This window comes from Mus pahari, chromosome 2 (assembly GCF_900095145.1).
Source record: "Mus pahari chromosome 2, PAHARI_EIJ_v1.1, whole genome shotgun sequence".
Taxonomy (NCBI): domain Eukaryota; kingdom Metazoa; phylum Chordata; class Mammalia; order Rodentia; family Muridae; genus Mus; species Mus pahari.
In genome coordinates this window covers 19,257,496-19,284,586 of record NC_034591.1, presented here as the reverse complement: position 1 = coordinate 19,284,586, position 27,091 = coordinate 19,257,496, and the positions used below count along the sequence as shown (strand labels likewise).

Below are 27,091 nucleotides of genomic sequence, written 5' to 3'. Positions count from 1 at the left end.
AGACTTGCCATTCCTGGTCATAGTTGAACCCCGATTTTCCCAGCTACTGCAGATGTAGCGGCCCACAAAGGCTCAACGTGGGCTGTGCTGCAGAGCCGCACCCCAGCCTTCGTGCTGCTCTGGGGGCTACACTCCACTCACCCCCAACACAGAATGGAATGCTCACATGAACTGGGAAGCCACCACTGCGTTAGACCAGACATTTGAGTGCGTTCCCCAGTTTATTTCCATCAGCATCATTCACTTCCAAAGCAAGGGGCCAGCAAGATCATCACGGGGCGGGGCCTGCCACCAAGCCTGACAACTTGAGTTCAGTCCACACATTGTCTTCTGAGCCTCGAGACTCGTGCTGTGGTATGTTTGCCCCACCCCCACACAAATGCATAATTTAAAAAAAAAAAAAAGCTAGAGACGATCCTACTTGTCCTGCTTAGTCTGCTGCCAAGGCTTCGGGTGAAACGAAAAGCTCTTGAGAACATAGTGGCACTTGGACCACACCACATCTGGCTGTTACCATGCCTGGGTGCTAGGCCACCTGCCTGGCCACACCCAGGACTAAGCAACCAAAGGCTGCCAGCCCTCTTCAGCAGGTCTTCTGTAGCCCCTTACAGGAAACCCAGGGAGACTCGAGAAAGCAGATGGCAATAGACCCCTGGGCTGTCAGTAAGCTTTCAGTCTAGAGATGTTCATTACAGATAACTTGCTGTGGTTAGCAGTTACAATTTTTCCATTTAATAAGATGTTCATTTTGTATGAGGAATTTAGAATCCATATAAACTGATTTTGCAACCTTGAATTTTAAGTACAGATTTTACTGATCTGAGAGCACAAAACATTTTTAGACCAAGGTGTCTGCACTGTCTGCCATGGCAGCCTGTACCTCATTGCTGTGCTCCACAGCACTTGGAATGAGGATGCAAGGCGTGATGCAGGCAGCAAGGGCTGAGGGAAGCTTGCACAGCAGAGGTGGTGGGGGAGGAGGGCAGTTGAGCAGCAGCAGAACAGAGGGCAAAGTCCATGGGATGGCTAGCTGAGAAGACGGGACAGAGACAGGCCCTCTGCAGACCTTCTCCGGGATTACCCTGCCTCCGGGGGACCTGCTTCCCTGCTCTGGATGGAAAACCAACAGAGTGGCAGTTGGGGACAGCAGAGCTAGGCTGAGGAGTCCCCTTTCCTAGGCTGTCCTCTGACTGCCGAAGTGTCTTCACTACCGAGTCCTGTACCTGAGGAGAAAGTCTACTTAGAGCAAAATCATTGAAAAGCAAGAGGAACGCAAAGAAGCATTCAACCATTTACAACCACAGAATTTATAGCGGAAACGTAGCACTTATTTCTGATCAGTTGTTCTTTGCGGCAGAACTTATACTTTCTACGTAGGACAAGTACTCAGCAATAATGACTTCTTCATCCTCCAGCGTGGAATCCAGGTAGTCCTCCTCATGCTCCGGGATGTCCTCCAGGATCTCGTTGACAGCCTCTGTCTCCATGTCTTCATCTGTGGAGGCACTAGAGGTCCCTGCAGTGAAACACCACAGGTCACAGGAGGAGAGGTGCCGACAGTGCCTTTGGTAGCCACCTTGTCAGAACCCTAGTGATTCCCCCCACAGCCAGTGAAGAACCCAGACTTCAGACCTACCTGCAGAGTCAGACGAAGAGGTAGACGGAGAGGTGGACGGAGAGGTGGACGGTGTTGGGGAGGAGTCCTCTCCTGAGAACTGCAGGTCGGGTGGGAGGCTTCCTCCATGGTGTACAAGGGTCTGAGCTGCCAGCTGGACATTGCCGCCAAACACCCTTAGTGCAGCTTCAGCCACCACAGTGTCAAAGCCCATGTACACCAGCTAGGAGAGACCACAGAGTTAGGACTGACCATAAGCTCCGCCCACACAGCCATGTGGACGACATCATCTGCTTCTGTCAGCTTGGCACAGCAAGGCACCTTTGCTTCCTAGATATCTGTATGTAAAGAATGCAGCATGCCTCTGGCCTCTCTTTCTGACAAGTTCCTCTTCAGCTCCCACAGACACCAGGCCATGTAGAAAGGGCCGCTCAAGACCTGGTCTAAGAGGTCCTAGACACTCACTTCAGGACTGGCCACCTTGGGGCTGAAAGCAAGTATATGAAAATCTAAGCACAGGTTCAGTGGCCACAATACATGGGCCATGCTAACATGTGGTACATGGTGAGCTGAACTTCACAGGACACAGTGACAGTGACATCCTCTTAGGTCCCAGACAGGGAAATCGGACTGACATAACAGCGGAACACGGGAAAGGGACAAATAAGAACTGAAGGCAGAGGGTACCTCCTACTGCAGTGCTTCCTGCTGCCTGCAGGGGTCAGAGTCTCACTATACAGCCCTGGCCTGGTACTTGCTCTATAGACCAGGTTGGCCTTGAACTAAAAGACCCACCTGCCTGTCTCTAGGTGCTAGGTAGGATTAAAGGCGTGCATGCACTATCATGTCCATCCCCTTTCCCTTCTTCTATAGAAACACCTCTCATTCAAGCCCCTAACCACATCCACCGCGCCGCAAATGCCTGAGGCCCTTGCAGAGATGGCAGGCAGGTCCTGCTTAAAGCCTAGAAGCAGGCACACCCCATCCCACCACCACCCCGCACCCCAGCCAGCCCCACCCCAAGCTCACCTGGTCGATGCTTTCCTGGGAAGGACTTGCTTGGCGGCTCTTGTTTTTAGGGTCTGCATCCTGTAGCCACCACATGTGGGGGTTGCTGAGGAGAACCTGCAAGCAGACAGGGACGGTCCTTCCTCACCTAACCACCAGCCACACCACCACCTCACACACAGGCACTCAGCGCAGACCGGCCTCCTGTGGGACACTGAGTACAGGATGGCACAGCAGGTTGTACAGAGTGCCTTGAAGCGGTAAAGGGGGCTCTCAGCTGGCCAGGGAGAGCCAGGGATCCATCCTCCTGTTCTACCTTCCCAGTGGGAGGACATGGCTCACCACGCCTGAAGTTAGAACAGCCTGGGCTACATAATGAGACCATCTCAAAAAAATAAATAAATACACATGCGCATGCGCGCGTACACTCACATTCAAGTAAAATAAATGAAAAGGTAGGGCTTCCTAAGGCAGAGGATGGATGCAAATGGGCCCTGTTGCCTGAAACACATGGTGACTTTGGTCCCTGCCTGGCCAGCCCCATCACCAGCGATCTGCCCCACCCCAGGCCAACATACTGTTCTGCTGGCCCTCTGCATCCATCTCTGTCTACCACTGGTTTGTGGCCCCTGAGGGCAGTGTCCAAGCTGTAGCACAGAACTCCCTGTGCCTCCTGACTAAGACCGGCCAGGAAAGGCTGCTGCTGGACTGTTGTCACTTTGTGGATTTCCTCTAGAGGCCCTTCTGCTACGAGGTACCAAGAGAGTAAAAGCAGACCTGCAAACAAGCATTTTATTCAAACACTAACGCTGAGGTGTAACCAATCCCTTCAAGTTGGAAAGGCCAGTCACTAAAGCCCCAGGGCGGGTGTCTAGGGCTATCACTCTGGCTCTGCTGGGGGACAGCTGATCTGACTGCACCCCACCCCCAACTGAACAAAGACACAGGAGGGCCATGCACAGGAAGGCTGTGAAGCAGTCATAGGAACCAGGCTGATGGGTACGCGCAGCTGCTCAGAGGCGGGAAGCATTACCCTCAGGGCCTCGTCCAGGTTGCCCCTGGCCTGGTGAAGGGCTTGTTTGGCAGCTTGTGTGGAGTAACCCATTCCTCTCAAAGTGTTGACCTTTTCCAGGCGGCGTCTCCTTTTCTCCTTCTCTTCCTTCCGTATTTGGGCCAGCTCCTTTAGGAAAACGAGGCTGTGTGAGTTAAGAGGTGGGGACAGCACAAGACTCTGCAGTGCCTCTGGATCTCTGGGCTGGGGCTCAACCAAATAGAAAGGGACCTCTATCTATCCTGCCAAGACAAGTGGCCAGAGGCCCAGGGTCAGCACAGCACTTCCCAAGAACAGGTCGGTTCTTACATGCCTAGGTGCTGGAGGCCTCCACAGTAGGCAGCTATGTTGTGAATGGCCCTGGTGATGCCCGTGTTTAAGTTAATTTCACTTTCCCAGGAGGCACTGTCTGGTAGGAGGAGTCACATACTCAGGTGACTTCTTGTGAAACTTCCCCCAAATGAATAGAGTAACCAATCACTGAGCAAGTAGGGACTTCCAGGTTGGACAGGGAAAGAAAGGAAGCAGGAGAGAGTTAGAGGCTTTTTGGACGAGATAGCCGGAGAACAAGATGTAGCTAGCTTCTCCTGGTTTCAATGGCAGATCCATCAGGATTTGACACTGGAGGATTTAGATTTAATAAGGCTTACAAGATTAGGATTTTGGTCGCTGAGCCCAGCAACTGAGTTACTGTTGTTTCTGAGCTAAGTTTGTGTTATGTTCTCCTTCATGTGGTGGCCTGTCTAGGTTCCAGAGAGAAAGGCACTGCGGCAAAGCGTGGGTTTGCCAGATGTGCACCACAAAGGCCGTGGGGGTTTGAAGCACGGGGCTGGTGTGGTAGCAACCCACCAATGGGAACTTAGCGAGTTGGTTTTTTTGGAGGGTTTGGTTTGGTTTTGTTTTGGTTTTTCGAGACAGGGTTTCTCTGTACAGCCCTGGCTGTCCTGGAACTCACTCTGTAGACCAGGCTGGCCTTGAACTTAGAAATCCGCCTGCCTCTGCCTCCCGAGTGCTGGGATCAAAGGCGTGGCCACCACGCCCGGCTTAGCGACTTGGATGGAGAGACCTTGGAGCACTGAGTCAGAGTTTCCATGAGGTAAGGGACTGGCTGGTGAGACCACTGGGGCTGAAAGTAGCCGGATATAGCACAGGACCTTGCTTTTTAATATTTTCCGCACCTCAGGTTACCTACCCAGGGATTCATATCAAGGAGCTAAGAGTGTCACTTAGGGTAGAGTGTTTGCCAGCATGAGTGAAAACAAAGTCTGATTCTATTTAGTTTGGTGACAAAGAGCAAATGAACTGAGACGGCAGCTCCCTTGGGAGGGCCTCTTCTGTGCTACACCAGCTCCCAGCTGGTGTTGCATGGCCTCAGCCAGAGGTCCAGGGGTGGCTGGCTCATCAGCACGAGGCTCAATGGTGATTCAGGGTATGGTCAAAGTGGGGAATAGGTAGAAACCAGGACCCCAGCAACATGGTAACTAACTCACCTAGTCCCAGAATCCCTCTCTTCAGGGCTTTTCCTCTGAAGATCACAACCTAATTCACACATGTATGACATGCAAACGTGCTCTTGATTTCTGTGGTGCGGGACCTGTGTCTTACGTACCCCAGCATTCACAATGTTTTTATTACACATTTTAATTTGTTTTATATGTGTATGTGTGTGTCAGAAGACAAGCTGTAGGAGTCAGTTCTCTCCATCATACAGGCCCAGAGGACGGAACTCAGATCAGACTGAGTCGCCGTCTTGGCTCTCCCACCACACTGATGGCAGTCTGTGAGCCACGGCTAAGCTCATCTGTAACAGAATCAGTCATGGGGAGAGCTGAACTAAATCAGAGCTGGGAGAACAACGTATGAACTACAAACTATTTCACCATATTGTTGAAGACATCACTGCAACAGCAGCTTTCCATGAGAGCATGCTGGTGGCATGCGGGGCAGCACAGATGGGAACGCTGTCCAGGAGGCTCACTTCCTAGGGCACTCAACTACAAGGTACAGAGCCAGCTTCTCCTGACCTGTTCCTGACTTCTGCTTCCAGGCCCAGGGATCACGACTGGAACAGCTGAGGCTGACTGTGGTGAAGGGAGACATTCGCATAGCCCTGCTGGCAGGTCAAGACACAACCAACCCACATCTGCACTCCTACTGTGACTTCTTCCCCACTGTGGCCCAGACTGCCATACTTCAGGGAAACCACATCACCAACTCTCTGGGCCTCAGGTTCTTCATTGTACAACTGGGTTTGACAAGGTCCCTTTCTTTGGACTTTAGAATTGTAAAACTTTTTTTTTGCATGTGTACTTGTTGTAAAGACTGCAGCTTTTTAAGACCTTGTTTTTATGATCTAACATGTTTCCAGGCAAGAAGGTAATCCTAAATTATCATAGTGGCCTCACAGCTGCCTTTGAAATACCTTCCAGAAATACAATATGGTGTTGAGCAAGATCCTGAGAGGAGACTAGAGGCATAACCCGCCACCATGACAGGAAGCTACCCCAGCTCTACTTCAGGCTGACATGATTCTTCTGGTAGGGTGCAGCTCTGCTGTGGACACCTGCTAGCACTGGTGAAGCCAGGTTTCTTTCCTCCCCAGCACTATAGAAAACCAGGCTCGATGAATGCCAGTAACCTACCCTCATAGGAGTCGGCAAGGAGGATCAGCAGAGCAAGGTTACCCACGGCTTTAGGGCAAGTTTGAGGCTAACCTGGACTACGTGAGCCCCTCTCAAAAAAAGGGAAGACAATGCATTACTCCAGCCCCCTTGACCCTGAGCTTCTTCATGCCTCTTCTGGACTCTGGCCTGGTCTTTTCCTACCCAGTTCAGAAACAAAGTCACAATGTTGTTGTTTCTTAACCAAAAAGGGTCGGAGCTTCCTGGGTGCTGCAGAGAGAACGGAAAACTCACCTCTCTGCGGTTGGAAATGTGAGTGGCTGCATGGTCTACGTTTCCATCACAGGCCCGCAGGCCCAGCCGTGCTTCCTGGGCAGTGAACCCCAACTGTAACAAGTTGTGAACTTTTGATGGATCGATGTAAAGCTCTTTAAAGAGCTGCCGTGCCTATAAACAGGAAAAAGCAGAATGCTCACCTCACAGCAACAATAAAGCTTAGCAAGGCTAGAGCCCAAGAGTGAAGCTACCAAATGTGAACTGTGTATGAGACTCAGACATGCTGAGCTTGTCTGACCTGCCCACCATAAGGAATGAAACAAACACTATCTCTGCCTGCTTAACGTATCCATAACTTAGCACAATAGGCAGGCTGAATACTGTAGGCATGCCAGAGTGAGGGACTTTCTTTCATACATTCCAAGCTTAGCTGGCAATGGTGGTATAGGCCTGTAATCCCAGCAATCAGGAGGCAAAGGTCGTCTGCGCTATACAGCAAAACAGGCTGCAAATAGCATCTATCTCTCTCCCTTGTAGCTGGGCTGGCTGGGTAGTTACTAGGTAACTGCAGGTAGTCTCTCTTTTTTTAAGATTATTTATCGTTTATATATGAATACATGGTCACTGTCTTCAAATACATCAGAAGAGGGCATTGGATCCCACTATAGCTGGTTGTGAGCCAGCATGTGGTTGCTGGGAATTGAACTTGGGACCTTTGGAAACGCAGTCAGAGCTCTTAACGGTTGAGCCACCTCTCTAGCCCTGGCAGTCTCTTTCTAAGATACAGGCCTGTTCTGACTCTCTAGCCCTCTCTGCTTGTGGCACATGGACCAGCAGGAACAATGGAAGCCAAGGCCTGCAGAGCTGTACCCTGGCCTACTCATGCTAGAGGCAGGGCAGAAACTACCCACTTAAAGCCACTGCCATTTTAAAGAGTCCTCATTACAACCCCTGCCTGAGCTCCCACACAAGTGTTCATGCTGCATGTGAGGAAGACCGGATGGAGGCGCAGGGCTCTGACGTAACTGTGACCATGACTCAAAGAGTACCCCACTGCCAAGGTGCAGGCAGAGGTAGGGCAGATCCAGCAGCCTTGCTTACCTTGTTGAGATATTCCCGCGCCTCCTCTCCATTTCCACTGTGATAGTTTCGGATTCCCTGAAGCAAGTAGAGTCTTAAAAACAACACCTTCTCTTTCCCACAATTTCCCTGAAGTTAATGAGAGAAAAAGAATAAGTGATCTTATTTCTAATTTTTTTTTTTTNGGGGGGGNGGGGGTCGAGACAGGGTTTCTCTGTATAGCCCTGGCTGTCCTGGAACTCACTCTGTAGACCAGGCTGGCCTTGAACTCAGAAATCCTCCTGCCTCTGCCTCCCGAGTGCTGGGATTAAAGGCGTGTGCCACCACACCCAGCGCGATCTTATTTCTAATTAAAGAGTCACATGGTCACTGCTGTAACTGTGCCATGTCTCTACAACTGTAAGAGGACAAGATAGCCCAGGCCATCACTGCTGTCATTGGGACAACTTCTAAGCAGTATCTCTTCCACATGGAAGGTATCAGTTAAGACACTGACTCTAGCCACCACAGGCCGTGACTAAGTCACTGGTTTTCTCCTGGTCAGACTGATTGAGAGTAGCAGTCTACAATTAGTAAACTCCGCCTTTAAAAACCACCACAGAAGCAGCAAGACTAAACTGAGCACGGTGATGCATACTACAACCCCAGCACTCCAGAGGCTAAAGCAAGAGGATTAAGAATACAGGAACAGCCTTTATTTAATCCCAGCACTTGGGAGGCAGAGACAGGCGGATTTCTGAGTTTGAGGCCAGCCTGGTCTATAGAGTGAGTTCCAGCCAGGGCTATACAGAGAAACCCTATCTTGAAAAACCAAAAAAAAAAAAAAAAAAGGGGGGGGGGGGCTGGTGAGATGGCTCAATGGGTTAAGAGCACCCGACTGCTCTTCTGAAGGTCCGGAGTTCAAATCCCAGCAACCACATGGTGGCTCACAACCATCCATAACAAGATCTGACGCCCTCTTCTGGAGTGTCTGAAGACAGCTACAGTATACTTACATATAATAAATAAATAAATCCTTAGGAAAAACAAAAAACAAACAAACAAAAAAAAAAAAACAGGAACAGTCTGGGCTATATGAGACTGTCTCAAACAAAACCAAAAATCAAACAAAAAAACCCAAAAGACACAACAACTAACATAACAAAACACAACAAAAACCCAGCCAGACTCTCAAAACTCTCAAAACCTGCTAAAAGCTCTGGCTAATAAAGAGGGTATTGTATGCTGCTGCCCAGCTCAATCACTTCTGGCAGTAGCTCACATAGTGAGGCAGATGTGCCCCATAAGCGGGCTGAGACAACCAATCACAGTGACGTACTTTTATGTGGACCAGTCTCTGATGATTCTCTCCGTAACAGTTTTTAAAGCATTTCTGGGCCAGGTTCAGCTTTTTCTCTGCATCGTCAAGGCATTCCAGCTGTTCCAGGCGGAAGTAGCACCACACAATGTCTAGCTGGAGGACTGCATAGTTGTCCACAGTGTCCAGCAGCTCTTTGCACTCACTACAAGAGAAGGAAGCTGTCATGGCAGAGCCCTTCAGGGGTCCCCAGAAAGCCTTTTAGCTCTTGGGTGTGCTTCTAGGATTAATTAATGGGGTCTTTATTTACAATAGGGATCCTCTGAATGGATAAGGAGGAATTAGGGTTCTTGACAGAAACATGGTGGCATCTGGCCCAGGACATAGTGGCTTCTAGCCCTGGCTGTGAATTACAATCACCCAGACAAGGAGTCCTTCTTTGGGGATACTGATGCTGAGACCTAATTAGGGCAACAGTAACAGAGCTCTCCACGATAGAGGCTGCGTGTCCCATTGCTAAACTCTCCCCAGGAAATTCTAACATGGCTTTTTAAAAACACCCTAAAACCTGCAACTTCCTAAAAATGCTCCAGCTGATGGCAGTTCTGACAAGATACTCACTGTTCAGGGACTTTCTCATTGGGGGACCAGTGGGGAAAACACCAGACTAAATGCCTAGCTGACTCCTGAAGACCCATGAGCAGGCTGAGCCAGACACAAGGAAAGCAATGAAGACACTATCCAGGAATTATTTATGTGTTCTTTGTTATGATAATACTCAATGCATAATGCAGACCTAACCCTCAAAACAAAAAAGTATCTGCAACCACAGTCCACACAGGTATCTCCAAAGCTTTGTCCATCTGCTTCCAATGGGATGCTGTTAAATAGCTTTTTAAATAGCTTTTTTAAAAACCTTGCCTATCTAGACATGTTCCTCCAAGTCTAATGAAATAGATTTTGTCATCACCCACAAGGCCGCACATAGTCCAATGGGGTCAAGAACACAGAGAACAATGTTTTTGCATGTTTCCGTCCTTACCTCTTCTAGCATTCCTATTAGTCTTGAGTATCTGACAACATACATGCCATGTGGCTACACACACACACACACACACACACACACACACACACACACACACACACACACACACACACACAGACACACAGACAGAGAGACAGAGACAGGGTAGAGGTTTGGGGGTGGGATAGGCCCAGGGAAAGAGCATCTTCAACACAGCCTGAAAACCTGACTTGAGAGGCAGAAGGCTGTAGGTAGAAATGTGCTCTCCTATCAAGGGAGACCCTCATCTGCAACCTGCTGACAGGTCCGCCTTCTTAGACGGAAAGGCTGAACCACATTAACTCCCAAGGCCTATGAAATACTTTTCCAACCTGCTGCACAAGCAACAAGGACAGAAAGGACCCGGAACTGAACTGTGTGTGGCCAGAACACAAAACCAAAAACATCAAAACCCAGGCCTCCTATTAAAAGGGTATGTTTTATTCTATTACTTTCAAAAACAAAACAAACAAACAAACAAACAAAAATCAGGCAGGGCATGGTGGTGCACACCTTTAATCTCAGGACTCAGAGGTAGGCAGATCTCTGAGTTTGAGGCCAGCCTGGTCTGCCTAGAGTTTCAGAATAACTACAACCACCAGCCAGGGCTGTCTCAAAAAAAAGAGAGGAGAGGAGAGGGGAGGGGAGGGGAGGGGGAGAGAGGGGAAAGGGGAGAGGGGAGAGGGGAGAGGGGAAAGGAAGAAAGAAAGAAAAGAAAGAAAGAAAGAAACAAACAAACATCTGCACACTGTAGTTTTGAAGCTGATAGGCTAAAATTTAAACCTGAGCATGCCAACTGGGAAGGGAAGTTAAAACAAAAACAAAAAATCAAAACAAAAAACCCAGCATAGAACACCTGGGGCTACACAGCGAAACCATTTCAAAAAACCAAAAAAAAAAAAAAAAAAGTGTATCTCTAATAATTACTTGGTTTACAATTTTAAAAGCTTTGCTATTCAACAAATTTTGAAACAGTTTTAAAATGAAAGCACTAAAGTTACTCTGACTTAACACTGCTTACCAGACTTTTTCATTTGTTGGTGTTTGTGTGTGTTTGTGTGTTTTGTATGTGTCCATGCAGTAGCTCTGGAGAGCAGAAGAGGGCGTTTGTTGGGGGATGTTTCTGTGCACTGCGTTTTTATCTGAATGTTACTTCTGTACCTGGAGATATGGTTGCAGTGTAGACTCTGGTACTGCCCTTATGATGAAGCATCCATCTCCTGACTGAGTATTTTGTAAAACATTGCTCTCCATTATCTCACTGGTCAACAGGGTCAACCGGCCTATGGCTGGACAGGAGGGAAAAGCGGAACTTCTGTCCCCAGAGAGAGAAGAGAGGATTCAGGTGCGCATGGGGAGTTGCCATGAATGAAGCGGGTACCAGAGCAAGACGCAGATAGCAGGTAATGTGATGGGGCTGTGAAGTAGCCAGGCCAGCATAGCCAAGTTAGAATGGATCAGAAGTTGCTCAGCTGTAGTGCATGGGGCATTGTCTGCACTGATACCACTCCTAAGGTGGGAGCAGTGTGACAACAGCTCTGGTGGCAGCACCCTGTGGACGCCAAGCCTACAGACTAGGTGGAAATGTGTGGGTGTTCTGCACAGGCAAGGGGGCTAGTTAGAAATACAAAGGAGGAAGCCACCACATTCTGGCACGGGTACCTTAAGTCCTGGCTCCCAGAAACCACTATGGGGTAGAAATCAGTCTGAAGTTATAGGCAGGAAGGTGTTGGGGAGCCTCCCCTTACACTAGTATCTGCTGAATGCAAAAGCACCTACCAGAAGTATCTGTCAGCGTCCAGGAGGCAGGGCAGGGCTATTCCATACTCTTTTCTTTTCAGGAAAGCTCTGCCCTTCTCGTGGTATCCCATAGCTAACATAAGGGCCTAGGAAAGAAGGTAAATTTTTAAAAATTGAAGTACTTTCAAATAAGTTAGTACAGCATAATAAAACTAAAGTGCATTTTTAACTCTATGAAAAAAACAAACAACTCAATCTAAAACCCAATTAGCTAAGCTCCATGAGAGCCTTAGCTAGCTGAAGCCCTGCAGTCTTCAAGCCGTAGTCTGAGTGGCGCCAGCCCCTGCGTTCCTCAGGCTCTCTTTCCACCTGCTGAGCCACATCTGTTTCAGTTTGCAAGACTAGACAGATGGGCAGCCAGGAATTCTTTTGGCCTTCCTAAGAGCATTGCAGGTGTGGTACTGTGGGCCGTGACCACATTTGGGACACCGAGGAGGGAGGACCACAGGATAGAGGGCAGCCTGCCCTAAGCAGCAAGACTGTCCAAGTAAGAACGTAAGCTCATCAGTTTTGTTTCTGGTTTTGCTTTTAATTTGGGGCTCCTTACTTATCCAGACTCCTACATCAGTCTCCCGTCCCCCACTTTCACAAGCAATATCACCACACACTTCCAAATTATTTGACGATGCCAGCATTCCTAGACAACTTTTTAAAACATTTGTGTGTATGTGGGTATGCGTGTGCATTTGTGCCATAGCACATATGTAGACATCACTGGACAACTTTCAGGATTTTTTTTCTACCATGTAGGTTCTTGAGATAGAACTTGGGTTGCTATGCTTGATAGCAAGCACCTTGACCTGCTCAACCATATTGCTGGCCCTCCGAAGCCACTTTTAAAAGGCTGCAATAGCTTAGACTGTGTGTTAGATGAGGGATTGGTCCCCAGTCTTCCCAGGTGTACCACCATGTCCAGCTTACCACCTCACTATATACGCTTTAATTATTGTGTATGTGCATGTCTGTGTATATCGGTATAGCCTGTCAGAGTACATGTGGATGTAAGAGGGAGCCAGCTCTCTGCTCCCACCATGTAGGTTCTGAGGATGAAATCAGGTCAGCAGACTGAGACAAAGAACCTTTACCTGCTGCTCTCCCTCCAGTCCTCCAATTCTTCATTTTAAACAGAATAGTTCAAGTAGTGAGGCTTACCCAAACTGTCATTTAAATGTCAAATAGATTACAAAATGAAACAAAAACCCTAAAATGAACTTGATCCCAAGTGAGTCAGAGCACTTCATTCTAAGAAGCTCCTAACTCAAGAAACAAGCACAACCCACCCACCCCACCACCCCCAGTGCGCCGATCCCCAGGGCAAGCCTCCCAAACCTGACTTACTTTTCTTTCCGAGGGGGGAATTCTGATTGACCTGCCTGTCTGGTTCGCAATGTCTAAGTAAGGCATCGTTTCCGGATCTACCACCATCTCAGCTGCAACAGAGCCAAGGAGCCTCATTAATCAAGGACAAGCGGCACTGGAAATGGCAGACTGGAGGACTGCCCAGCAGGCACACCTCTTATCTGCGTGCTGCCTGGATCACCTAGGGAGGTGACAAGCCAAAAGTCATACCTCTCTCCGCCAGGATCTCCAGTCCCCGCTTGGTCCTCTGAATGCGTCTCTCCTTCTGCTCGGCCTCGTTCTGTTCCTCTTCCTCTAGCTGTAAGTTTTTCCTCACATCCTCTTCAGACTGTTTCAGCTCCAGCACCATCGCCTTCACATTGTGAGTGACTCCTTGTTCTTCAAGGCTTTTCCCTGGGAACAGCAGAATTGCCTGTCACACAAACTTCCTGGGCAACAGTCCATTTCCTGTGGTAAATGGAGTCCTTTTTTTAATTAAATAATTTATGTATTGCGGAATGAGCTTGTGCTTGTGTGCGTGCGTGCGTGCGTGTCTGTGTGTGTGTGTGTTTGTGTGTGTGTGTGCATGCATTTGTGAACAACATGCATGAAGCTCTCTTTTCTGCGTCATCCCAGGAGCAAACTCAAGTCACCAGGCTTGGCACTCAGTGCTGTTTTTCCACTGAGCCACTCCACCAGCCTGGAAAACAGGATTCAAAACCCTGCATTCATTCACACTTGGAGACCAGCGGCCATATTCACTCTCTCCTGTTTTCTTTCTCTTCACCCTAAGACCAGACTGAAGCAATGAATATTTGAGTGCAGTGCACTTTGCCAGGTAGAATAAAAGGAAAATGAGAACGTGTAATCAATACACACTTTCCTATCCTCTAGTTGGAAAAAAAAAAAAAAAAAAACTAACTCAAGAAGCCACAGTACGGCCAGGCGGTGGTGGCGCACGCCTGGTGGCGCACGCCTTTAATCCCAGCACTTGGGAGGCAGAGGCAGGTGGATTTCTGAGTTCAAGGTCAACCTGGTCTACAGAGTAAGTTCCAGGACAGCCAGAGTTATACAGAGAAACCCTGTCTCGAAGAAAAAAAAAACAAAAACAAAAACAAAAAAAAAAAAGAAGCCACAGTACGGTAAGGACAACAGGGCCAGCTCTGGCCATGGTGAAAAGCAGAGGCCACAGGAACCTGCCTGTTTTCCCACCCTACAGACCTAATGCATCTAAGACTGTTTCCCTTGGTAATAGGTAATAGGTCAGTACAGACTGGCTCCAGCACCTACCCTTGTCATCCAGTGTCAGCTACTAACTAACAGCTGGTGGGCGCTGCTGTCTGACCTTCCTGCACTGTGCCGTGGGCATTTGGGAGACTATCTTGTATTTAGCAGTAACTCTGACCTTGACTCAGGAAATGGCATGAGTACAACCCTCCCCAGCAACACAGCTATTAACACAAAATTGTTTCCTCACAAAGTCAACTGTCCTCAGCACAAGAAAGGTTTCCCTGGCTCTAAGTCACTGCTGGAAGACTTGCATGGCTCCCGTCTGCCCTCTGTAGTCAGAAAGGTCTCCACCTCACACTAGACCCCACTCACTTCCCTTGGCTGTTAGTTAGTGGAGTGCTTCAACCTGGCCTTGTTCATCTGTCTGTCACAGGGTTCTCTCTCCTCACAGGGAGAACTATGAGTAACTCTGACCCTCCCTCCCCTCAGCACAAATTCCATTCTGGAACATTCTATGAGACTGCCATAAATGTCTCCCTTTCCCACTAGCCAGAGCAAGCCAGTGACTATTTACTGGAATGCTCTTTTCTGCATAATATTTATGGTAAACTTCTAACAGAAGCAACTCTGGAGAATAAATGCAACAAGGCCAGGAAAGTTTCAATAGAGGAAAAGCAAAACAAACCAACAGAGAACCTAGTAAAGTCACTATGTCTGCATCAGATGCACACTTTGCTATGACATACCTAGTTGAAGCTGTTTCTTGTTTATTACGATCTTGATGTAATTTTCTTGAAATCCGAAAGTTTCAGCTATTCTATAAAATAAAGGCAGAGTGAGCTCTGGAAGAGCAAGCTTGTCACTTGTCACCTACCACGGAGACTTGGGTTGAGATCCTCTTTGCCACTTTATAGTTTCTACTCACAAACTCCCAGGCCCTCCACCTACTGACCAGTGAGCATCACATTACAATAAAGCTCTAAGTGGGTGAGACAAGCCCCGTTTACCCTTGGTTCTGAGTTGAGGACTGCAGAGCTGTCCATTTGAGCAGTCAAAAACATTCTTGCCATACTTCCCAGCATCCATGGGACCCTGAAGCTAGGGCTATCCTATACCACTGTCTACCTGCGGGCATTGAATGAGTGGCACGTCCTGGTTCTCCTTAACCCTGATGGAAGCTGAAGAAGTGAGACAACTAAGCTAAAGGGACACTTGGGATGATGACCGGCCTTCACTGAAGGTCACAGCGAGTGACCAATGCCCAAAGGAATGGAATTATAAAACATGTGTCCTCTTGGTGCCATGTTTCTCCTACTTCTGCCCCTCAGCCAGCCACTCCAGTACATGTTGGGCACATCCTCTGTGGCACCAAGCTGCAACCCTCTGAAAGCTGCACTACATCTAAGCAGCCCCCCTGTTGCCTCTGGTGTAGCAGTGAGCCCAGCATGCCTGCCATCCCACCCGCTGGGCTTCCTCTGCTCTGCTGTAAGGGGAGGACAGGCCAGCTGCCTAGCTTACAGGATGGCTGAGTGCAGTCAGAAGCAGGTAAGAGGGGCAGACCTGCAGGCACACAGCTCAGATACTCACTTACTCCTCAGCTCTCTACCAGTGACATGCAAGCGGGTCTCCAACAAGCTTTTCTTATCCTGCTGCAAAAAGAGAAAACAAAATGCTTGAGTATGACACTCCTTTGAACTGATGCTTGAGTATGACACTCCTTTGAACTGCATGAGGTTGTAAGGTGCTATCAGGATGCAAGCACAGGATTCTACTTAAGGACCAAAACACTGTCTGAACGGAGAAGCATGTTGAACACAACCCAGCACAAGCCAACAGGGTGACCTGACTGTCCTATGGTTGTGATAGGTAGGGCTGCTCAGTGGGATTTGTCACATGCCAGCCACCATCATAATCAAATGGATGGAGAGACGACTCAGTGGATGAGCCTATACACCTTTTATAGAGGACCTGAGCTTTCTTCCAGCACCCATTCCCTCAGACTCAGAGATCCCCCTGCTGCAGCTCCTGAGTGCAAAACTAAAATCTTAAGAAAATGTGCAATGGGAATTTCTGAGCCCTCCGTCCCATCTCATCACCCCTCACAAGGCACCATGTCCAGCACCCCATTCCTCTTTTCTCCAGCCTTGCAACTTTATTTCTTGTCTCTGGAGTTGTCTGTTTTGGACACTTCACAAAAGCAAGAACATACAGCATCGGCCCTTTCTGCATGTTTTTGAGGCTCTCTCCTATTATAGACAATTAGTATCTGTCATACCAGTTGTCCTCTGTGGCATGGGTGTCTCTGCTCATCCACACATTCACTGACAGGAGTTGGGCTGTCTCTACCTTAGCGTGTGGTGAAGGCTCACCTGTCAGTTTATTCTTACATCTGGTGTGTGGTGGTTGTGCTTGCTAGTGTGGGTGTGCATGAAATCCACACACACGCTTGATGACAAGTGCCTTGTCCTGAATATTTTCCTCATTTTCGTTTTATAATAGTCTCTCATTGATTCTGCTGGCCAATGAGCTTCAGAGGTCCATACACATCTCTGTGATGCTGTACCAGCCAGTGCTGGGGTTGCAGTACCCCTTACACACTTGGCTTTTTATGTGGTCTCCAGGGTCTTCATGTCTGCCCTGACTGAGTCATTTCTCCAGCTAAGTCTCCCTTCTCCCACTTGGCTTTTCTGTAGTAAACCCTGGTCACTGGGCTTGATGAAAAGAGCCTTCATCTGCTAGGTCATCTCCTGGCTCATGTGACATGGATTTTGTTTTGCTTTCCAAAGAGAGGGTCTCATGGGCTGACCTTGAATTCACCATACAGGCTGAAGACAACCTCAAATTACAGGGAGGCTCTGCCTCCCAAGGGCTGAAATGACAACATACACTATCATGCCTCACTTCTGTGGCCCATGCTTTGAAGGCCAGACATGAACAAGCCTACCTTAAATGAGTGAAGGTAAGTCTGCATCATCAACCGTTCAACATATGGAGTTCCTTAAGCAGGTTTACAAATTCCGTAACAGTTTGCTAGACATGGTAGCATGTGTCTTTAACCCCAGCACTGTGGGGGCAGAGGCAGCAACCCGTACTACATACGGAGTTCCAGGACAGACAGGACCACACAACACAAAAAGACCCTGCCTCAAAAAGGCAAACCAAGCAAACCACAACACAACTGCAGCTCATCTGAGCACAGCAAGGCAGTCTCAAAGTTACTTACCTTCCAGAGCCTGGGAGGCAGGAACACCTCAATCGTGGCGATCCCAGTTGTTCGGTAGTGTTCATTCCCGGTGCCACGCTCAATTGCTTTGCGTCGGATTTCCTCGATTGTGTTTTCCACTTCCTTTTCACAGCACTCCAGTCGCTCAGAGTACTTCTTAACAAGGTCCTATGAGGAGAAACCAGAAACAGGTCAGGGAGGTCCAGTGCACACACAAGAAAACTGCACGCACGCATGCACGCATGTGTATAAATATAAATATATAGATAGCTAGTTCCCAAAGCAACTTTAATTCTTACAAGCAGATGCCCCCACTGTACTGAAACTCAATCCGGGCTCTCAGTGAGGATTCAGGGAGAAATTAAAACACTTATAAATAGGTTTGCTGGTCAGAGTGAGTAACTGGGACTATTCCAGAGAGATGGAAGGGAGGGCTGAGAAGTCTGTGACCTTAATAGACTAAGAAATTACTTTAGGAAGCAGTGAACTAGGGCCATGACGATGACAGCTCAGCAAGTAAAGGCACTTGTGCCCAAGCCTAACACGTTAAGGTCAATCTCTGGGCTCTACAAGGTAGTGGGAGAGAACCAAGTCCTATAATTAAATTCTACACACACACACACACACACACACACACACACACACACACACACACACACACTCTCTTACTTTTATTTTTCAAAGTTGTGGAGGCTAGAGAGATGGCTCAGTGGCTAAAAGCATCTATGATTCTTACAGAGGACCTGGGTTTGGTTCCCAACACCCACATGGTACTCTACCACCACCCACAACTCCTGTTCCCGGGTTCCAATGTTCTTCCTCTGACTTTCAAGGATACCAATCATGTATGTGGTGCATATACATACACAGAGGCACATGAATACATGTAATCATACATAAATAACTATAAAAAACCTTCTTAAAATAGTGAACTGGATGGGAATGGGGGGGGGTGTTTAATTTGTTTTTGTTTTGTTTTTTTGGTATTCAAGACAGGGTTTCTCTGTGTAGCCCTGGCTATCCTGGAACTCACTCTGTAGACCAGCCTGGCCTTGAACTCAGAAATCCGCCTGCCTCTGCCTCCTGAGTGCTGGGATTAAAGGTATGAGCCAACACCATCTGGCTGGTTTTGTTTTAAGGATTATTTTATTATTTTGTATACGTGAGTGTTTGAGTGTACATCTGTGAACCACACATGTGCCCAATGCACAAGGAGGTGGTAAGCCTACTTGTGGGTACTGAGAATTGAACCTGGGTCCTTTGTAAGAACAAGTGCTTTTTTTTTTTTTTTTTAAGATTTATTATTTTATTGATATGAGTACACTGTAGTGGCCTTCAGACACACCAGAAGAGAACATCAGATCCCATTACAGATGGTTGTGAGCCACCATGTGGTTGCTGGGAATTGAACTCAGGACCTCTAGAAGAATAGCTAGTGCTCTTAACCACTGAGCCATCTCTCCAGCCCCAGAACAAGTGCTCTTAACCACCGAGCCAACTCTGCGGTCCTGTGGCTTGTTTTTCTTTTGGTGACAGACCAAACCTAAGCCAGTGATCTCATAATATACAGTACACAAGAGCCACTTTAAAAAGGGCAGTGGTAGGCCGGGCGTGGTGGCGCACGCCTTTAATCCCAGCACTCGGGAGGCAGAGGAAGGCAGATTTCTCAGTTCGAGGCCAGCCTGGTCTACAAAGTGAGTTCCAGGACAGCCAGGGCTACACAGAGAAACCTTGTCTTAAACAAAAAAAAAAAAAAAAGGGGGGGGAGGGCTTGTTTTCATTGTCTATGTGTCGGTGTAAGTGTATGTGCACATGGATGTGAGGGCTCCTGTGGAGACCTTCTAGAAGGCAACAGATCCCTGGAGCTTAAGTTACGGTTGTGAGTTACTCGGATATGGTTGCTGGGAGCTCAACTCTGATCCTCAGCAAACCCTTTAACTGCTGAACCTTCTCTCTAGACCTAGAAGAAATCATTGTAATGTCCATGTTGCATGTCTGGGAAATGCTGGTGTGAACAAGTCTACTGTGATGCCAGTTCTGTCAAACACAGGACACAGTATCAGCACTGCCAATACATACTGTTTCATGAGAGCAAATGGCTGCAAAACCAGCGTTGGTTCTGTTAGCTTGTGCTCCTCTGACTTTTCTGAAATAGTGTACTCTGAAGTGTAGTGTATAATTATTAAAAATCAATCTATGGCCAGCCGTGGTGGTGCATGCTTTTAATCCCAGCACTCGGGAGGCAGAGGCAGGCGGATTCCTGAGTTTGAGGACAGCCTGGTCTACAGAGTGAGCTCCAGGACAGCCAGGGCTATACCCTGTCTTTAAAAAAAACAAAACAACAACAACAAAAAAATCAATCTATGGTATTGCTGGCTATGGTGGTCTCCACACCCCCATGGCTATCCCAAGCTACGGTTAACCTAGTTTCCCAACGGTGCTCAAATTCCCAGTCATCCATCCCCTGCAGCTAGTCTGTCACGACCTGCTCTAAACCCTGAGCCCATTATAAAGAAAACTTCAGAGGCTTGTAATTTATAACAGTAAATCCTCAACCCACAAAACACCCTCACAGAACCCAAAACTCAATTGATATAGACACAAGCTGCACACCCAGATCAGACGAAGTGCTCTATATTATTCCATTGTTCTATGATATCCATAGCAACCTATGGCTATTCCAAGCCATGGATACAGTTCATCTTCCTCTCCTATAGGTTCCATCCTGTCTCCATCTCTAAAACTCAGCCCATCTTCTTTTTCCACTGCCCAACCACAGGCTCTACCCTTATCCTTCACCTGCCCTCACCTTCGCATAGGCAACAATCTACATTGAAGTAGTGTGGAGGCAGCAGCAACCTCAGACCCTGTAAATCATCTGACAGGTGTGAACCAAACTCCTGCCTCAGGCACCACCCAAGCACATCTCTTAGGGCGACCCTAGTGATGAAAGCTGGAGATATAGAAGTTGACTGTCCTTGAACTGGTAGTCCTCTTGCCTCGTTCTCCAGAGTGCTAGGATTTCTGGTGGGTATGACTATGCTCAGTTCTATTTTTAATCCAGGAACACATTTTTATCACTAAAACATGACATTTTTAAAAATGTAGGGCTGAAGAGATGGCTCAGTAGTTAAGAGCATTGACTGTTCTTCCGGAGGTCCTGAGTTCAAATCCCAGCAACCACATGGTGGCTCACAACCATCTGTAATGGGATCCGATGCCCTCTTCCAGTGTGTCTGAAGTCAGCTACCCTGTACTTACATATAATAAATAAATAAATCTTTGGGCTGGAGCGAGATCATTCTTAAAAAAAAAATAAAAATAAAAATGTAATACCGTAACAGTCAATTTCAGGGCCTGTAGGATGGCTCAACAGGTCAATTTCAGGGCCCGTAGGATGGCTCAACAGGTTAAGGCCCCTTCCAAGAAGGCTGACTAGCTTTCTATTTCCAGAATCCACATGGTAGAGAGAACCAACTCCTGCAACTTGTCATGATTCCCCTTGTGCACTCCCCACCACACACACACAAGTAAATAAATGTACAAAACACATCACTTTCTAAAACTTCTAATGACTCCAGAGTGTGGTGGAGCACACCTACAGCCTAAGCACTCAGGAGGCAGAGACGTAGATCAGGGGTTCAAGGTTCTAGCGAGTTTTGAGTCCAATCTAGGCTACATGAGACCTACTTCAAAATCTAAAACAGAACACACACCAAGCCAACCTAATAACCAACCAACCAACCCAAACCCTAGTTACCTAGAAAGGGTATTTTTTTCTCCTGATAGCAAGTAATTCTAACATTAACTTGGGAACTAACAGTTCAACAGGTCTTGGTGCAATCCTACAGAATACCCATGTCAGGTACCAGGTACCAAGCACCAGTCTCCAGGTTACCCTCACTGGCTGGCTACAAAGTACAGGTTCCCATTTTGACAATGTACTACACTGCCTCAGAAGTCAGAATAAGGTCTGGAATTCTAACTTCCCACAAAGGCTACAAGTGAATAGAGATCAGAGGGACAGGGTGTGGTCTGCAAGGTCCTGGGTGGAGTGTCCTAGGTGGTATGCCTCCCTCTCCACTCCAGGGTGTTCAAAGTACATGTTAATTAATTAACCTAGCTCACCATTTACATATCTTTAATGAGGTGTGTTTAGCCGCTAGAGGGTGGGATGGAAAGCATGCAGCTTCTAGTCAAGACTTCTTCCTTTTGGCAGCCACTCTTCCCCTAAAACTATTAGGGCCTCCAAGCCTCATTAGGATGTAAGATGCCAAGAGTGTTTGCTCTGCCAGGAACTGGAGATACGACTAGAGTCTTATTTATAATGTCTCACTAGTTCACGCTAAGACACCAAAGCAAGCAAGTTCAAATGACATTAAAAATAGCACATCCGGCTGGGCAGTGGTGGCACACGCCCTTCATCCCAGCACTTGGGAGGCAGAGGCAGGCAGATTTCTGAGTTCGAGGCCAGCCTGGTCTACAGAGTGAGTTCCAGGACAGCCGGGGCTACACAGAGAAACTGTCTCCAAAAGCAAAAGCAAAACAAAACAAAAAACAAAAACAAACAAACAACACCAAACCCCAGCACATCTGTGTCCAGGTTTGATTGTCTTCCGAAGGCTGTGTTAAAGGCTAAAGTGTAGAGTGCTGGAACCTTTGTGTGGTGGAAGGTCCTTGAGAGTAAGGCCTTCAAGGCAGGACCCACTGGACACATCATCCCTTTCAGCTGCCTGGTTCAGGAAATGAGCCTTTCTTCACCACTGGGGCCCGCCCTGAGCCACGTGGCTGGGGGATGTGCCTGAGGCAAGAGTTGGATTCTCACCTGCTTAGGTGAGTCCCAGGGCTGAGGCCTCTGCTGCTTCCACACTTCACATCAACTATTTCAGAAGAGAGGGGCACAAGCCACTGAACCAAGGCTGGTCGGACTCACGGCCACATCTGCTCTCACTAGGAATCAGCACATGCAGGACTGCCTGTCCCAGCCGCACAGTTATCAGCTTTGCCCTGAGGCTTGTTACAATGTGCCACCCCAGACCAAGTCCCAAGGCTTCAGGACCACTCAAGCTTGAGGAACTTTAGGAAACATAAACCAAGCTACTGTGTTATAGTTAAGAGGACTAATACAATACCTTGGGAATCAGGTAACAAAAATGAAATGCCAGCTTGTGGGGAGTGGCTTGGTATCAGGGAGCTTGCATACATAACCTATATGAACCCCTGGGCTCTGCCACTGCTGCTGACAAAAATTAAGTAGGAATTTGTTCATTACTAATGGTTCTGGTGCTTCTCCAAACTTCCACAGCTGTGCCTAGTCATTTCTGGTGACTTCAGAAGAGTATTTACTAAGAAGGCTGTGTAAAATACCTTTACGGCCAAACCAACTTCCTTATTTTCTTCAGTGTATGGTGGTTTCCAAAGTTGAATTCTGTCTTCCCTTAGAAACTGAGTCAGTTTTGCTTGAAGATACTTTTTCTGCGCCATCCTTGAAAGTAAAACTGTAAATCAATAAAACCCACATCACATTTTAAAATGCTTACACATTACTTAATCCACTAAGTAAGTAACATTCCCCTCCGCACCTCAGTTAGCTTAACCTAAGCTATTACATCCAATTATATGCAAGGCAATAGATTTGTATTGTTCTTTTGTGTTTTTTTAAAAAATATTTATTTATTTTATGTTAAGTACACTGTAGCTGTTCTCAGACACTCCAGAAGAGGGTGTCAAATCTTTTTTTTTTTTTTTTTTTTTTTTTTTGGTTTTTCGAGGCAGGGTTTCTCTGTATAGCCCTGGCTGACCTGGAACTCACTTTGTAGACCAGGCTGGCCTCGAACTCAGAAATCCGCCTGCCTCTGCCTCCCGAGTGCTGGGATTAAAGGCATGCGCCACCACGCCCGGCGAGGGTGTCAAATCTTGTAACGGATGGTTGTGAGCCACTATGTGGTGGCTGGGATTTGAACTCAGGACCTTTGGAAGAGTAAACGGTGCTCTTAACCACTAAGCCATCTCCCCAGCCCCGTGTTTTTGTGTTTTTTAAGACAGGGTTTCTCTGGGTAGCCCTGGCTGTGTTGGAACTCCCTCTGTAGACCAGGCTGGCTTAGAACAGAGATCTGCCTTCCTTTGCCCTCTTGAATACTGGGACTAAAAGTGTCTATAACCAGCCCCAGTATAACATGTCCACTTCCAACTGCTAATATGAGCAAGGAGTAGCACGCTGTCCTGTTTCTTGTGGAAGAAGGGAGCAAATCAAGGCATTCTGCACTATGAGTGCTGGGCCCTGCTCTACGCAGCAGCAGCCCAGCCTCACCTCTCTACTTCTTATCCTATTATTCTCAGAAAGACAAGGAAAGAGGCTGGCCAGACAGCTCAGTGGTTAGAGCACTGGCTATACTGCCAGAAGTCAGTTTGGTTCCAAATATCCCCATGGCAGTTCACAATTATCTCTAACTTCAGTTCCAGGAGCATCCAAGGTCCTCTTCTGGTCTACATACATATACATACTCACACACACACAGGCAGAATGCTCATACACATAAGACAAGACAAACCCTTTAGTAACCCAATCTGTATTTTGTAAATTCTTACACTTGACCACTTTAACTCGAAACCTATGATTCAGCACAAGAGAAGCACGTCTGAACTCTGTCTGACCCATCAGTAATAAATGCTCATATAGTTCAACTCTGAACAACAAGTAGCAATGTGTGGCAATGCACACCTTTAGCCTAAGCTCTTGGAGGGCAGACAGATCTGGTCAAAATCAGTCAGGCAATACATAAAAGAATTTATGCGGTGGTACACACCTTTAATCCCAAGCACTTGGGAGACAGAGGCAGGTAGATTTCTGAGTTCAGGGTCAGCCTGGTCTACAGAGTGAGTTCCAGGACAGCCAGGGCTACACAGAGAAACCCTGTCTCAAATAAATAAATAACATAAAAGAATTTAGCCAGGCGTGGTGGCACACGCCTTTAATCCCAGCACTTGGGAGGCAGAGGCAGGTGGATTTCTGAGCTCGAGGCCAGACTGGTCTACAGAGTGAGTTCCAGGACAGCCAGGGCTACACAGAGAAACCCTGTCTCAAATAAATAAATAACATAAAAGAATTTAGCCAGGCGTGGTGGCACACGCCTTTAATCCCAGCACTTGGGAGGCAGAGGCAGGTGGATTTCTGAGCTCGAGGCCAGAGAAACCCTGTCTTGAAAAACCAAAAAGAGCTTACAGCACTGCACCATTTCACTCTGTTGCTGTTTAGTTTGAGATTTATTTCTTGGTTTTGTTCTCACTGCTACTTCTGAGAGCACATTAGCACATCTCACTAGATTGATGTTAAGGCTAAATCACTTGACTGCTGGAAAACCCCAGGCCCCAGGTTTGTAAAACCACAAAATGAGAACAGGACAGAACTGGCATGGGACAACTGCTTACAATATGGACTCTAGCTTGTCTCACAATCCTGTGCTTCCTGTCCTCAACATGTAACTTCCCCTTTCTTACATAGGGGGTGTGACGTGAGCATCACAGAAGATTTTCTTCTTCCTTTGTTCTTTTTTCTTTTCTTTAACCATGACAGAGTCTCACTACTCAGCTCTGTCCTGGAACGTAGATCAGGCTGGACTTGAACTCACAGAGATCGCCTGTCTCTGACTCCCAAGTGTTGGGGCTAAAGGTATGTATGCCACGCCCAGATTAACATAAGATTTAATGTTTTAACAAAATTAAACCAATTTAACCAAAATTAAACCGGCTTGATCATAGTTTCGCTCGCCTTTAGCGAATTCCAGGACAGCCCGAGCTACATAGACACTATCTCAAAAAAAAAAAAAAAAAATTAAACCACTGTATTCAAACGTATGAAAATCCAGTTATAGGCACCAGACTGACATGTGTAAGGTCAAAAGGAAGAAAATCTTTTAACAGCCCAGTTTCAATTTTAATTGGAGAACTGTTTCATGTGTGTCACCGGGCGTTCCACATCATAACGCAGGAAACACTTAAGTCATCAAGATCAGCGCTCTGAACCGAAAGTGAAACCTTAGGCATCAATGTGGAAAATATCACTTTCACTTGTAGATCAATCGAGATTGCCTACAACATTCAACACGTCCCCTCCCGGGGAAATGACATGCGATTAGGGCCACCTATTTAAAATCGAGAGCAAGGGAAGGAGGCGAGGACAGTGTGGGTCCAGAAAGCTTGCGTTCTCACACCGCGACCCGAGACCCGCTGTCTGTCCGTCGGCCCCGGGAGTCAGCTCATCCCAGCTCAAGCTGCGGGATGGTGCGCATCCCTTCCCCTCTTCCCCGCCGCGACCTCCTCCCGCTTCCTCCCCAGCCCGCCCCGCCGCGTCCGCCTGACCGCTCCTGCCCACCGAGCCGACGGCGGCCCAGGCCGCGCTACCAGTCCCAGGCCCAAGGCCGGGTCGCTGCCGCAGCCTTCTCACCTGCGCCACCGCCAAGTCAGCCGCGACCTGCCGAGTGCCCGGATGCAGCGGAGGCCGCCGTTTGTTTTCATTCCGGGTGAGGTCGATCCCGCCCCCGGCCCCGCCCCCTCGCGCCGTCCGGAAGGCGGGTCGAGGGCGGGAGCTGCATGGAAGGGTGGGGCCAAGGGGATTATAGGGTGATCAGAAGCGAGGAACGGAAGGAAGCCCTGAACACGCGGCTGTGGGCGGGGCTAGTGTTTAGTGGGCGGGGCTGATATGGGGCGGGACGCCGGAGTAGATGGAAATGAGGAGAGTGTGGGCGGGGCGGGGCCGACGTGGAGGGGGCGAAGGGTCAAAGTGGGTGGGGCGAGGGCCTTGATGAGGGTCAGGGGATCTGCGGGCGGGGCTGGTAGTTTGCTGGTGGAACCGCTGTGAGACGGGGAGGGGGGGGGCGAGGAGGAAGAGGGAGGCTGGGCCAAAAGCGGTGGGAAGGAGTGTGCGAGCGGAAGAGGCGTGGTGAGGAATGAAAGTGAGGCAATGCTAGTCTTCGAGCATGAGGTCTTCGGACCACTCCCAGACCCGTTTTTTTTTTTTTGAGAAAATTAACCTGCCTTTATTTCCCTAAAAGCTTTGACCTAGCAAGACCTGTTTTCCTGAACCTTTTCTCATCTTCCCTCTACTAGGCCTAGGGGGATCCCCTAAACTAAAGGATCCTCACACTACCTTCCACAATCCCACCAGAATCCCCGCTCCAGGTGAATTTAGGTGGGCTACCCATGCTTCCAGTGGCTACTCCCACCATGAATATTGTAGAGACATCTGCTTTGTTCAGCACTGTAGAAAATGCCAGTGTCTATGAACTGGCATGTGCCCTTGTAGGACCCCCTAGAGAGGAACTCCCTCGGGTCCCCAGGTCTCGGGAGTCAGGGTACCCTAGAAACACGAAATACTACAAGCCTTGCTGCAAACANATGAGGTACTTTATTGGCGGGGCCCCGGATCGACTCGTATCTCACGCAGGAGACAGAAGTCGACCACGAGGCCCAAAAGCTTGGGGTCTTTATAGG

The 27,091-nt window shown here is 48.1% G+C and overlaps 1 protein-coding gene across 3 annotated transcripts; it reads right to left on the bottom strand.

The window, feature by feature from the left end:
- Positions 1 to 202: 202 nt before the first annotated feature.
- Nub1 (negative regulator of ubiquitin like proteins 1) lies at positions 203 to 26,253 on the bottom strand. Of its 3 annotated transcripts, none has more exons than XM_021190085.2 (15): positions 26,046 to 26,253; positions 22,970 to 23,100; positions 17,603 to 17,770; positions 15,967 to 16,028; positions 15,126 to 15,196; positions 13,381 to 13,563; positions 13,150 to 13,241; positions 11,791 to 11,897; positions 8,970 to 9,153; positions 7,673 to 7,780; positions 6,590 to 6,742; positions 3,657 to 3,803; positions 2,645 to 2,740; positions 1,637 to 1,838; positions 203 to 1,516 (listed from the first exon to the last, which is right to left on the bottom strand). In XM_021190085.2, exons 2-15 carry the CDS (start codon positions 23,084 to 23,086, stop codon positions 1,338 to 1,340), a joined length of 1,869 nt encoding a protein of 622 aa, XP_021045744.1. In that variant the 5' UTR covers positions 23,087 to 23,100; positions 26,046 to 26,253; the 3' UTR covers positions 203 to 1,337. The 3 variants fall into 3 exon arrangements, with proteins under 3 accessions (XP_021045744.1, XP_021045743.1, XP_021045745.1); XM_021190084.2 differs by having other exon boundaries at positions 22,970 to 23,087; positions 26,046 to 26,247; XM_021190086.2 differs by having other exon boundaries at positions 15,967 to 16,025; positions 26,046 to 26,109.
- Between the last annotated feature and the right edge of the window lie 838 nt (positions 26,254 to 27,091).

Bases quoted from the DNA above. Each gene is read 5' to 3' on its own strand.
- Nub1 (XM_021190084.2), bottom strand. From the start codon at position 26,116: ATGAAAACAAACGGCGGCCTCCGCTGCATCCGGGCACTCGGCAGGTCG. The intron at 11,898-13,149 runs GTAAGTCAGGTT...CTTCTTTCCTAG, and splicing joins TTCCCCCCTCGGAAAGAAAA to GCCCTTATGTTAGCTATGGG. The intron at 7,781-8,969 runs GTACGTCACTGT...CATTAACTTCAG, and splicing joins AGAGACTGGTCCACATAAAA to GGAAATTGTGGGAAAGAGAA.